At 45.8% G+C, this 12,072-nt stretch overlaps 1 protein-coding gene across 14 annotated transcripts in view; it reads right to left on the reverse strand.

Moving 5' to 3' along the window:
- The window catches only part of PTPRK (protein tyrosine phosphatase receptor type K), a 1,613,435-nt gene that overhangs the window by 52,122 nt on the left and 1,549,241 nt on the right, over nt 1-12,072 (reverse strand). For all 14 annotated transcript variants that reach the window (XM_078648913.1, XM_078648910.1, XM_078648911.1 and 11 more), the window contains 2 exons: nt 9,589-9,720; nt 9,366-9,491 (listed from right to left, as the gene is read on the reverse strand). In XM_078648913.1, the coding sequence (XP_078505039.1) occupies nt 9,366-9,491; nt 9,589-9,720 (258 nt within the window). The remainder of the gene's footprint in view (nt 1-9,365; nt 9,492-9,588; nt 9,721-12,072) is intronic.

Consider the following 12,072-nt stretch of genomic DNA (forward strand, 5'->3'; position numbering starts at 1 on the left):
CTGCTGTGGGGACTGTATTCTCTACTGATGACGGTTGATAAACCAGAAACACTTGTCTAGAGATCAGCACTATCTGCGCCAACCTTGGGGAAACACTCGAAAATATCGGAGCGAGCTATACGAGACTGCATTTACCAGAATGCCAGGGGCGAACCTTGCCTGAGAGGTCAGCGGTGTGCTCCCACATCCCGTTTTCTATTTGAAGTACTCCCGTGAGTCATTGAGCTGACGAGCTTGTGGATGAAGCACCTGCGCGCCAGTGAGAGGTACCGGACCTGATATAATATTTGGCAGCCTACTGAGCAAACCCCAAAATACAAGACTGTATTCTCTACTGATAACGGTTAATAAACCAGAAACACGTGTCTAGAGATAAGCACTATCTGCGCCAACCTTGGCGAAACACTCGAAAATATCGGAGCGAGCTACAAGAGACTGCATGTACTAAAATTTCCAAGAGGCGAACCTTTCCTGAGAGGTCAGCGGTGTGCTCCCACATCCTGTTTTCTATCAGTCAATAGTGAATCAAAAACAAAACCCCCCATTTTTTCTGAACAAAAGTACAGGTTGGCAAAAAGTTGTTTAAACGAATACCAAACCCTTGAATATACCAAAAAAAAACTGAAGGCCTCACAACCAAGTCACAAAAAAGAGAGAAACCAGCCTTGGTCTGAAGCGACCACAAAAGCACGTCTTAGCTAGGTGACAACTGCACTTGGTGCATACTTTCCAGATAGCCACTACACAGGATGGGCTGGTGTGACGGGGGATACATCTGCATTCATCTGCATACTGATAGTCTTACTGGGCTGGAAAGAGGTGATTCACACTTTACATTTGTATAGGTTGTGCTCTGCACTCACACAAAGGGCTGATTTACCACCTAATCATCTGGAGCCAGGGCTGGGTTGAAAGGGATTGCTGCACACTTCTTAGGGTTCCTTTGATGATAACTCTTCATAAAAGACATTTTTGAGTATAAGCACTGGGGTTCTGACCCCATGTTATTTAGATACTGGATGGGACTTGTAACCAGACGCTGCTGTGTCTAACAATATGCACACTGCCAGAGGACTGCTGTGCTGCTAGGAGGGACAGTCATTGGGACTACTTGCTTTGTTGTGTTTGCCTGCCTGCCGGGGTGCTGGAGAGACTGCCACTCTGCAATTGGACTTGTGTGCTGGCCTGCCTACTATGCTACCCTCTTTATGCCACAAGTGTTCTTCAAGGGGCATAGTAGCATGCCCCCAGTTTGGAAATATTAGCGCCATAAAAATGTTCAACTGCGAACCACTGCTGTGGGACTCTGTCAGGCAGCTGCGCATGTCAAAGAGGTCCTGTATGTTTGCCAGCTTGTGCGTTCTACTCACTCCATCTGGCCAGCGCGCGTTGAGCTCTTCTTTGCTTACTTTTAGCTAATTTGGGGCGCTTTGAGCTTCACTCCGGTCAGAATGTGCCTCTATGCTCTGGGCTTCCCCCACACCGTGCTATTCAAAGTCAGTGAGCCGCTACAGCTCCAGTGGAAGCCCTTGCCTCGGGCTGATGAAAGAAATCCCTGCAACACGAAGTATGCCTGCCTACGTCAGCGCTGCCAGGCCACGCCTACTAGGGCTTCGGAGCTTGACCGCATGAATCCTTCCCCCGAGACGAACCCACATTGCCCAGGATTCCAGGGGTGGGGTGTAACTCCCTTTCGCTACATGGAAGGGGCTGCTGTATCAGCCCATCTGGACCCAGATCCCTGCAGTAGTGGGCAGTCGTCCTGCTTGACAAGCGAGGAAGGTATTGTGGGGCCGGGGAAGTACTGCAGTGCTTCACTCCCTCATTGGTGTCTGGTGCTGCTGTATCCTGCCTGTGAGGCGGAAAGCAGGAGATCGGATCTCTGAGGTCCTGCAGGAGTCTCCCTGGGCTCCTCCGTGGACGGCGGAGTGTTGGGCAACTGTATTTTTGTTACCCTGACCGCGGAGGACCGAGCAAGGTTGCACGGAGCAATCCTGAAGTGTGTGCGCCCCCCTCCCACATTGTGACGTACAATGAGGGCCCCTGGTTGATTTTGGCATTACAAGGCAAAACCTTGACATAGGCCCCCCAAGCAAGATATGGTACTGCCAACTGCAACTTGCAGCATTCAGGAAAGCCCTTTGGATGTTTGCTACCAAAGCACTGTATCTTGTGTATCTGCATATCTTAAACAGCATATTTGCTTACCTTAAACAGTATACAGAGGGATGTTATCATTTTTAACTAGTTGGCTACAGGTTAACAAGTGATATATGTTGATGTGCATAGCTGGAAATGTATACACTGTATTCCTACTGTTTGGGTCTTCTGTGGATGAGAGCCCAGAAATGACCAGGTGTTCCTCTGCCAATGCTTTTGATGCGATATAATTGACTGTTCCTACACTGGGGAAAGAGCCTATAATTTACCTACATGTAAAGTAATAACTAAGCAATGGTTATTTTCTGCACCTACTGGAACATTTTAATCCTGCATTAATTGCATTACTCATGTAACTCATGTCATTTTGGTCTTGTGATATATATATATATATATATATATATATATATATAGATATATATAGATATATATATATTATAGAAAGTATATTTTTATATAAACCTGAGTGGAGCCTCTTTCTGCGGTATATTCATTGTGTTACAGTGTTGGCGTGTTCCACAAATGCTTTAAACATTGCCTTTAATGATAAGCCTGCCTGATCTGTGCCAAGCTACCAGAGGGTGAGCACAAGTTATCACCGCAACACAGCATCCAGCACCAGTGGGGACTCGAATATCAAAGCTGCAACACGCGCCAGGAGGTGCTGACACTCTTCTCGTCCCGGAGGCGCTTTAAAAACTCAGCGCGGGTAGCACACGGGCGTGCCCAGGCCAAGGCTGGACCACATCTCTTGGATACATTATCGGCGACATCAGTCAAAAGCTCAATTAAGGAGAGGGGTTGGAATGACAGGGAAATAACCCTTACCCTCCTCGAAATTTGCATATTGCACATTGAGAACTCACGTTTTTCATTGAGATGGGGAGAAAGAAACCTATGCCTGCACCTAAATGTACAGACGCCACATTAGACTACTTCCTACAGAAGGCTGTGGGGGCTCTCAAAGAAATTTAATTGGCCAAACAAAGGCTTTCATTGGGACCACTACCACTGCTTATAGCCATGAACATGCGCTCTGCCCAGTCTGTCCCTCTGATAACTGTAGAGGACCCTAATCTAATAACACCTGTAAACCCCCCCCCCCCCCAATTCCCCAAGAAGAACCCCCCAATTGCACTTTCACCCACTGTCATTATTCTGAGCCAGGGACCCCCGGGCAGAGAGCCAAAATGCATGGGCGTTGTAACACCAACAATTACGGGGGCCCAAAATGTGGTTGGGGAAAAAGGAAGCGCATTGACCCAACTGGGACTGATCAACGGACTTTGGCTCATTTGCCAAGGATCAAGAGAACAAAGCAAAATCCCCCTACTTTTGTGGGAAGACCACGAGGGGGAGGAGGGCCTGTAAATACAAAGACTTTGTCTGATGTGGACATGATATCAGGTCGATTTGGTAAAATAGTGTCAGACTTTCTGGAGCCTATCTTATCCCGGCTGGCCCGCATAGAGGAGCAGCTTGGCCAATTGTTGTTGACACCGGGGAGCATGGCGAAGCAAAGTGGTTTCAATGAAGGATACTCTCTGGGTAAAGGCTCAATAGAGAGGGGAGAAAATGTTACCCTTGGTACTTCCAAGAGTGGGGAGGACAGCATTAGATGGACCTACAGCCATAGGTGTAGAGGCCAATATATCAGATCCTCATCAGGACAGGGATAACTGCATAGATCTTGAAATAGTGCTGCTAACTCAGGCATGTGGTCAAGAGAGCAGGGTCAACAGAGAACAAAGGGAACCTAACCCCGAGCTCTGAAAAGTATCGTAGAGGGAGCCTAGGGAACAAGAAAAGGCTCAATATGGGCATCGAGCCACCCAGGCAGGACAATAATATATTAAACCTTCCCCCGGAGTGTACCCCCTATACGTTGGTCCTGACAGGGGTTCCACATGCTCCACCAGGTCACCGGGAAAGTGGTCAGTCTCATTAACAAATCTGCTTATTGGTGCACCAGTAAAATACAGCCCTAGGTAAACTGGTGCAAGCACATTAAAATGGCAAGGCGGGTGAGCTGGTTGGAGAAAACACAAAAAGATAGAGAAGGTGAATGTGTGATCCTGAATTTCAACGATGAGAGGTGGGTAGACTTTGCCCTATGTCAACTTAGAGACGCCCCTTTGGAGCAGATACAGGCCTGCCCATTGGGCTTCTTTTATCCTCACCATCAAGGGGGCACTATGCCTCACCCACGTCTTCAGAATAGAAACCCCCTCCCTCAGCCCCGCATATGGTTCCATTCCAACCGCTTTGAAGCATTGTCTGGTTTAACAGGAATTGATTGACTACCCTTGGACCCACATAGCTCAAGCAAGATGTTAATGACAGGAGGGGTAACCAGTGAAACCCATCATCTAGTGGGCAGAACAGAAGGGAACGGGCTGGGGACAAATTACTTGGATCATCACATACATAAACCACCTGACACTTTTATTAGCAAAGAGGAGTTGGAGACTGGGGACGATTCATATAGCCCCTCTATCTCACATAATTTAGGAATGGGGAGTCTGGCCTGGACTCTGCATCTGTTACTCACATGGAGGGTCCAGGTAAAAGGCCGCACAAAACCCATATGTTTAGAACTCTCTCCTGGAACATCGCAGGCATCAGCTCGAAATTAGAGGACGAAATGTGGTGAAAGTATGTAAACGCTTTTGACATTATCTGTACCCAGGAAACATGGTCCAGGGAGAATATTGAATTAGATGCCAACTGTTCCCTTAATGTTAATGCAATCGCCTCACCAGCGGGGAGAGCGAATGGAGGACTGGCGACATTGATCTCCCTCAAATACGGGTCTATCAAAGCAAAGTCTGTTATAGATTCACCTTGGTATCAACTGGCTCTGATTTTTGTTTCAGGTCAAGACCCTTTTAATTAATTGGTACTACAATGTTTTTGATTCAAATAGATGTGACATCATTGTAAATCTTAAGGAGGAAATTGATAATATCGCGGGGAAGTGGCAGCCCCCGTGTGTATCTATTGGGTGAGGGATTTCAATTGCTCCTTATGCCGGCATAGCTCAGAAAGAGTATGTGGGTTAATGGACACTGAGGGTCAACCACGGATTCATTTTATACACACTCCAAAGGGAGACACTTTAAATGATATTATTGTGAATGATTTGCTTTTTGTTGACACCTTGGTAAGTAACACAGCAAACCAATATCCTACCTATATGGGCAGAGGCAGGGAAAGTGTTATTGACTTCATGTTAATATCCAGAAAATCTTCCTTCCTGATGGACAATTTTGAAGTGGAGCCCAACAATGCCAGCGATCACAAACCCCTCACTGCCTCCCTACACGTAACTGCCCAGGAGGAGGAAGTTGATGGTCACCTCCTGCAGTATACCACAAATCAAGGGGTGAGAAAGAAATGGAATAAGATAAATCCCCCCAATTTGAGGAGAGCATTGTCAAAGCGAACTTAAGCTCCATCTTGAAATGCTTAGATCATAATTCCCCCCGGAAATGGTCATATAGAGATTACTGGGAATTTGAAGGGACGTGTCCAGAAACCGGACGACTCCAATAGTAATGAGGGGTCATTACTAAGGGGACTAAAAAGTTTGATGCCGAGTGTACAAGGGCCCAAAAGAACTTAAAGAAGGCACTACACACAAGCCCTCGAGACAAAACCTTAATCAAGAGTGCTAGGCAGGCTTACAAGAGCTTAGTTGCTCAGAAGAAGCAAGAACTGAGAAAGCTGGCCTGGGCAGACCTAGAGAGAGCAAGCGCTCTCAAAATCTCTAGGAGGTTATACACCGCCCATTATTCTCACAGGACTCAAGGGGAATGGACTCATTAATACCAGGGAAAGTGTGGGAATTGCACTATACAAATAATTTTTTATCCGGATGGTATCACTAGCCAGAAAATAAGTCAAGACGTCTTATTAGCTCCAGTTACTGCACACCACTTGAGCTCTTCCCTGTCAGTGATAGAGGTTGAGGAGTCCCTAATGAAAGGAATACACCTTAAAGCAGCAGGGCCTGAAGGGGTACTCCTTGATTTATTTAAAAGCAATACCCAACTTTGGGCCCCCCTCCTGACAAATGTCTTTAGAGCGGCAATAACTGGCCCTATCCCAGCATCACGGAAAGAGGCCATAGTGGTATCTGTGTACAAAAAGGGAAACACAGAAGACCCGGCCTGTTATAGGCCTATTTCTTTAATTGTCGCTAAGGTCAAGGTGCTGGGAGGGTCATTTTAGCGCGACTTGAGACTTGGGCAGATTCCACTGGGCTAATGTCCCAAACTAAATATGGTTTTAGAAGAGGCATGGGGACAAATGAACAGTGCCTCAACTTGGCCCTAATTATGGGCAAGTACATGAAGACAAGGAAGGGATCAATCCACCTTGCCTTCATGGACTTGTCCAGCACTTTCGACAAGGTCAACAGGGGAAAATTGTGGGCCATGATGGGGGAAATGGGTTTCGAGGAACCTCTCATCACCCTCCTGCATAGGTTGCACACGTCCACTACGGTAGCCGTACGATTAGGCCCGGGGGAGAGAGGACAGGACACATTATTCCTACAGAGGGAGTTCGGCCAGGGTGCATACAGGCCCTCTTTCTCTTTCTCGTGTACACAAACGGCCTAGAATCAGCCCTAATAGATCAGGAATTAGACTTCCTGAAAATTGGAGGCAAACCGGTCCCGTTGTTGTCATATGCGGACCACATGGTTTTAATGGCCTTAACTGCAAATAGCCTACAGAAGTCCCTGAATGCTTTTACTGATTTTATGTTAGCTTTTGACCTAAAAATACATTTGACTAAATCCTACATCATGGTTTGTGGCCCAAGTCATACTAAATCTAGGAAATTTATTGTAAAGGGCAAGACAAGTGATAAGGTCTCCAATTTTATTTACCTGAGTAATGTTTTTAATAATAAACTGAACTGGGACCCTCTTATTACATCTAGGGTGCTGAACACTAGCTGTGCTAGGCCTTTTTCACTTCGCATGTAAGTTAGACCACAAGCCAGTAGCAGAATTGATTACTTTATATAAATCAAAATGCTTGTCCATTGCTACTTACGGGGCAGGAGTATGGGGGCGATCACAAAAGTACACCACTGCAAACACTAGAAAACAAGTTTTTAAAAAGATTGTTGATGATCCCAAAAAGCGCCTCTACAGCATTCTGTCACTCTGAGGTAGGGATGGATTATATTGTGGATCAGATTAATATTGTCCCACTGACTCTCTGGGCTAAAGTCTGGCTGTCAGGAGACGTAAAGCTCACAAGGGAAATTATCAAGGATTGTATGACGCTGGATAATGCTGGGGCTATCTCATGGCTTCGATATCTGAAAGGAAAATGTAATGAAATAGGCCTAGGGCATTATTATGATAATCCTGCCAGCATCGATACAAATATGAAACTGATCATAAAAAATGCATATTTTGTTGAGCTTGATAATCGCCGGCGGCAATCATGGCTGCATCCTCAGCTAGATCGGCCCCTTTTACAACAACAATTTTACTTGCCCTTTACCACGAACGCACAGTTCAGATTTCTATTGACTAGGCTTCGGCTTTGCACATTGCAGGGCCTTTCACAAACAGGCTGGATGGTGCAATAACCTTACTCCTTACCCTTGCGATAGTTCATCACATCAAAGCACCTTACTCTATTCTGTAAGCTTTACAAAGAGCCAAGGGCACGGTTCCTTAATCCACTTTTAAGAGAAACTCGCTCCAGTAATTACCAGGAGGGTTTTAACCCCATCCGCGCTAAGCGTTTTACCGCTGTCCGCTAAAGATTTGTAAATACCGTGTTACATGACAAGCTGAGCTCGTCATGAGCGTGGAAGGGGTTAATCTCCAACGCTCCTTGTCCACTGAAGTTATTTGTACTGCAGTATTACATTTGATTAGAATTGCACTTTTAATAAGGAAACGGTATGAAATATAAATGAAATGGGTGCTTTTCTTTTAGAAACTTGAATTTTACATTTCTTTTATATACTGTTGAGTATTTGAGTCAAGTGATATATTATTGTATCAATTCAACAAGTAAACTTTATTCATTCTGTATGTATGTTATACTTTTATGGTCCATTTTGAACCGAATAAAGTTATTCTTGACTTGACACTGATGTGTAATTTACTTGCCCTGACTAGAGCACTGGGTTCTGCCTGGCTTGGGTGCACACTCTAGTCAACCAGAAACCCCATTTCTAATGTCCATGATTGATATCCTTTCTTTGCCCTATATTTCTATAAAGTGACTTCAGTTTCAGCAGTTAAGATGATTGTGTCACTACACATGTGAATAAGTCTTTAACTTCACTTATCACCCAAGGTGGGCAAACGCAGGTAGGAGGACACCATTGCATGAAAGTGTCACGTTTTAACAGGATGTTTTCTGCGTATTTGCCCGACATGCAACCATTCACCAGTACTTGATTTACATATTCAGAAAGGGGAAAATACAGACTTTTGTATTCTTAAATCACTGAACAAGATTCAACCTTACCTTTTGGAAGAGAAATATGGGCAAATCGCCGCTGCATGCTTTCTCTCCCACACAGATTATTCTTAACATTACCCATCTGCTCCCTGGGGGGAAGTTGCACTAACTACAAAATCTGCCTGTCAGTGGTGACGGGACTGGAGACATTCGACCATGTATCGCCGGTCAGAGATAGACCGGGATGACTGACGGTGAGTAAGGGAGTCACCCTTAAATCAGCCTGCTTGGTACACAAGGCTTAGAGACAGGACCCTCATTCTTCACAGACTTAGTGTCCACTTACTGGACTCTTTCTTGCCCCTAAACATACGATGAATGAGAAATGTGTTTTTATAAGAGAGAGCCAGCAATGCCATTCTGTAGCCCTTTTGTTATTTGCCTGCTTTGCTAGGTAGATTATTAATTTTTCTTGGCTGTGATTTGTTTTCCCTTGTATTCTGCCCTACATTTACTTTTTGCTACCGTCGTCAAGATGCTGCAGTGAATGTGTGCTTAATAAATATAAGAGGAATTCCACAAAGTTTAAATGTTAAAGGTACAACTTCCATTTGAGAAGTAATAGTTTTTGAATTGCCAGTGCACTTTGAAAGTGCCACTTTTAGATCCCAGTTCACTCGAACTTTTAACAAGGTGCAGATGTTAGTGGAAGCAACTGATTTTAAATTAGTCCAGGCACCTATACCTTGCAGTCCAACTTACTCGGTTCAGATTGCATATCCTGAAAATCCTGTTCACCACATCACAGTCCATTGAAGAAGACAGTAATTCCACTTGAATGGGGCCGTATCTCAGCATCCCTTCTTCCGGCCAATACTGTGGGCAGCCCTGAAATAAAGAAGCACGTTAAGATGGTGAGGGGTGGTGCCGGTTCGAAAACCACCATTAAAAATGAACAGACGATGAGCATAAGGACATGACATACCTGAGCCAAATCGACCTCATTTAGCATCACCAGTGTCGTGCAGCCGTAGTCGTACACTAATCTCCAATAGTCCTTGACGGTGTTTGGCAATGGGTGCTGCGTGACAATGAAAGCAGCAGGCTGCCTGTAGCTCTGTAATGCAAAGGAGTTGCAACAAAGAGGTGAACGGTGGCAGGCTTTCAAATAAGATCACCTCTAAGCAGCCTAAAATGGCACATTCAACAAACACCTCCAGAGCCGGCTAGTAATCAGCTGTATGAACTATTGTTACTTACCTGTAAACAGGTGGTTCTCCAGTATTGGTGTCTTTCATAGATTCACATGCTTGAATATTCCCCGTCGTCGAAGTGGGAGTCCCACGGTATATAAAAAATAGCAATAATGCTAATATAACATAAATGATAATATCATATAATAATAAAATAGAGATAATACACTGTAAAAACCTCTACAATGGTAACTTCCATAGGAAGACAGTATAAGAGAAAAAACTCATTTGTAACATATCAGTGTCATTATGTTGGTCCAAACTGCAGCCAATCAGGCTCACGCACCCTCTAGAACCTTCTCCTCAGAAGCTCAAGCCCTCAGATTTTCGTAGCACTAGTAACAATAGCGTATGAGGAGAAGAGAGCCTCTGAGGGGAGGAAGGGTGGGTCGCATGTGAATCTATGAAAGACACCAATACTGGAGAACCACCTGTTTACAGGTAAGTAACAATAGTTCTTCTCCAGTATTAGGGGTGTCTTTCATAGATTCACATGCTTGAATAGAATAGATAGCAGTAACTCCTTAGCACTGGGATTGCAAGCATCTTCACAAGAAGTAAACACATAGCTTAAAAGCATATAGCAATCACAGAAGAGAAAGGAGGAGGGAACAGAGGCTCACCTTATTTAAAGAGATGGCGAAGCACTGCTTGCCCCACTGCGGTATCCGCCTCGTTGATGGAATCCAAACAGTAATGTCTGGTAAAGGTGTGCCTATTCGACCACGTTGCCGCCCGGCAAATCTGGTGCAGAGGCACTCCGGCAAACAAGGCGGTGGAGGACGCCATCGCTCTCGTCGAATGTGCCTTCACAGGACCCTGTAAAGGCTTGCCAGCTTGTTGGTGACAGTAGGATATGGCTGCTGAGAGCCATCTTGCAAGTGTCTGTTTTGTCACTGAATGTCCCCTTCGCATTCTTCCATATGCTACAAAAAGCTGATCTGATTTGCGGAAGGGGGCAGTTCTTGAAATGTAAAACTTTAGACAACGGCTGATGTCTAAGGAATGAAGGCGTTGTTCTGCCGGAGACTGTGGATTCGGAAAGAAAGTCTTCAAGAAGACAGGTTCGTTCAGATGGAAATCTGTAGGCACTTTTGGCAAAAAAGAGGGATTGGTCCGAAGAGACACCCCATCTGGCTTGAATTGCAAATAAGGAGGCTTGATTGTGAAAGCATGAAGATCGCTGACACGGCGAGAAGACGTTAGGGCCAAAAGCAAAACGACCTTCCAGGTAAGAAACTTGTTGTCTGCTCTGTGGATTGGCTCAAAAGGAGGCTTCATGAGCTGTGACAATACCACGTTGAGCTGCCATGCCGGAGGCGGGCGTCTGATAGGAGGAAACTTCCTGAAGAGACCTTTAAAGAATTGTCTGATAATTCTGGATGAGCAGAGAGAGGTTGAGCCATCATGCCTGAAACGTGAAATAGCTGCCAGAAAGACCCTCAAGGTGGCATGAGAGAGGCCAGACTGAGCAAGGCTTAGAAAGAAGGGCAACAGCTGTTCTGGGGCAGAAGTGAGTGGGTGGACATTTGCTTCTGCGCACCAATGGCAAAACCGTTTCCACTTTAGTTTGTACGTTTGAACCGTTGAGGAAGCTCTAGCAGAAGCCAGAATCTCTCTGCATTCCTGGGGCATCTCTAAATTCGCGAATTCGAGGAATTCAGGTTCCATGCCCATAACTGAAGAGTGGTCGGGTCTGGATGGCAGACTTGGCCCTCGTCCATGGACAGAAGATCTGGACGTGGATGCAGACGAATGGGCGTGCATTGGGACAACAGAAGAAGTTCTGAGAACCAAGCCTGTCTGGGCCAACGAGGTGCGATCAGTATCAAGTGGCAGGGTTGCCTGCGCATCTTCCACAACGTCCTCGGCACCAATGGTATGGGAGGAAACGCATAGGCGAACAGGCCGCTCCAGTCCATGAGAAGGGCGTTGCCGCTGGACCCCGGATGAGGATGCCAGCTCGCAAAGGTGGGGCACTTCCGATTTAGTGGAGTGGCAAAAAGGTCCATCAGGGGACGACCCCAACGGCGGAACACCATGTCCAGAGTTTGTTGATGAAGCTCCCACTCGTGGGTAGACGATGTGGACCTGCTCAACGAATCCGCTAGGATGTTTGAAACCCCCGGCAGATGGACCGCCGTCAGGGAGATTCGATGATGAAGAGCCCAGTTCCAGATCTTCTGAGCTAGCCGAGACAAGGGCTGAGATCTTGT

Source organism: Lissotriton helveticus, chromosome 6 (assembly GCF_964261635.1).
Source record: "Lissotriton helveticus chromosome 6, aLisHel1.1, whole genome shotgun sequence".
Taxonomy (NCBI): Eukaryota; Metazoa; Chordata; class Amphibia; order Caudata; family Salamandridae; genus Lissotriton; species Lissotriton helveticus.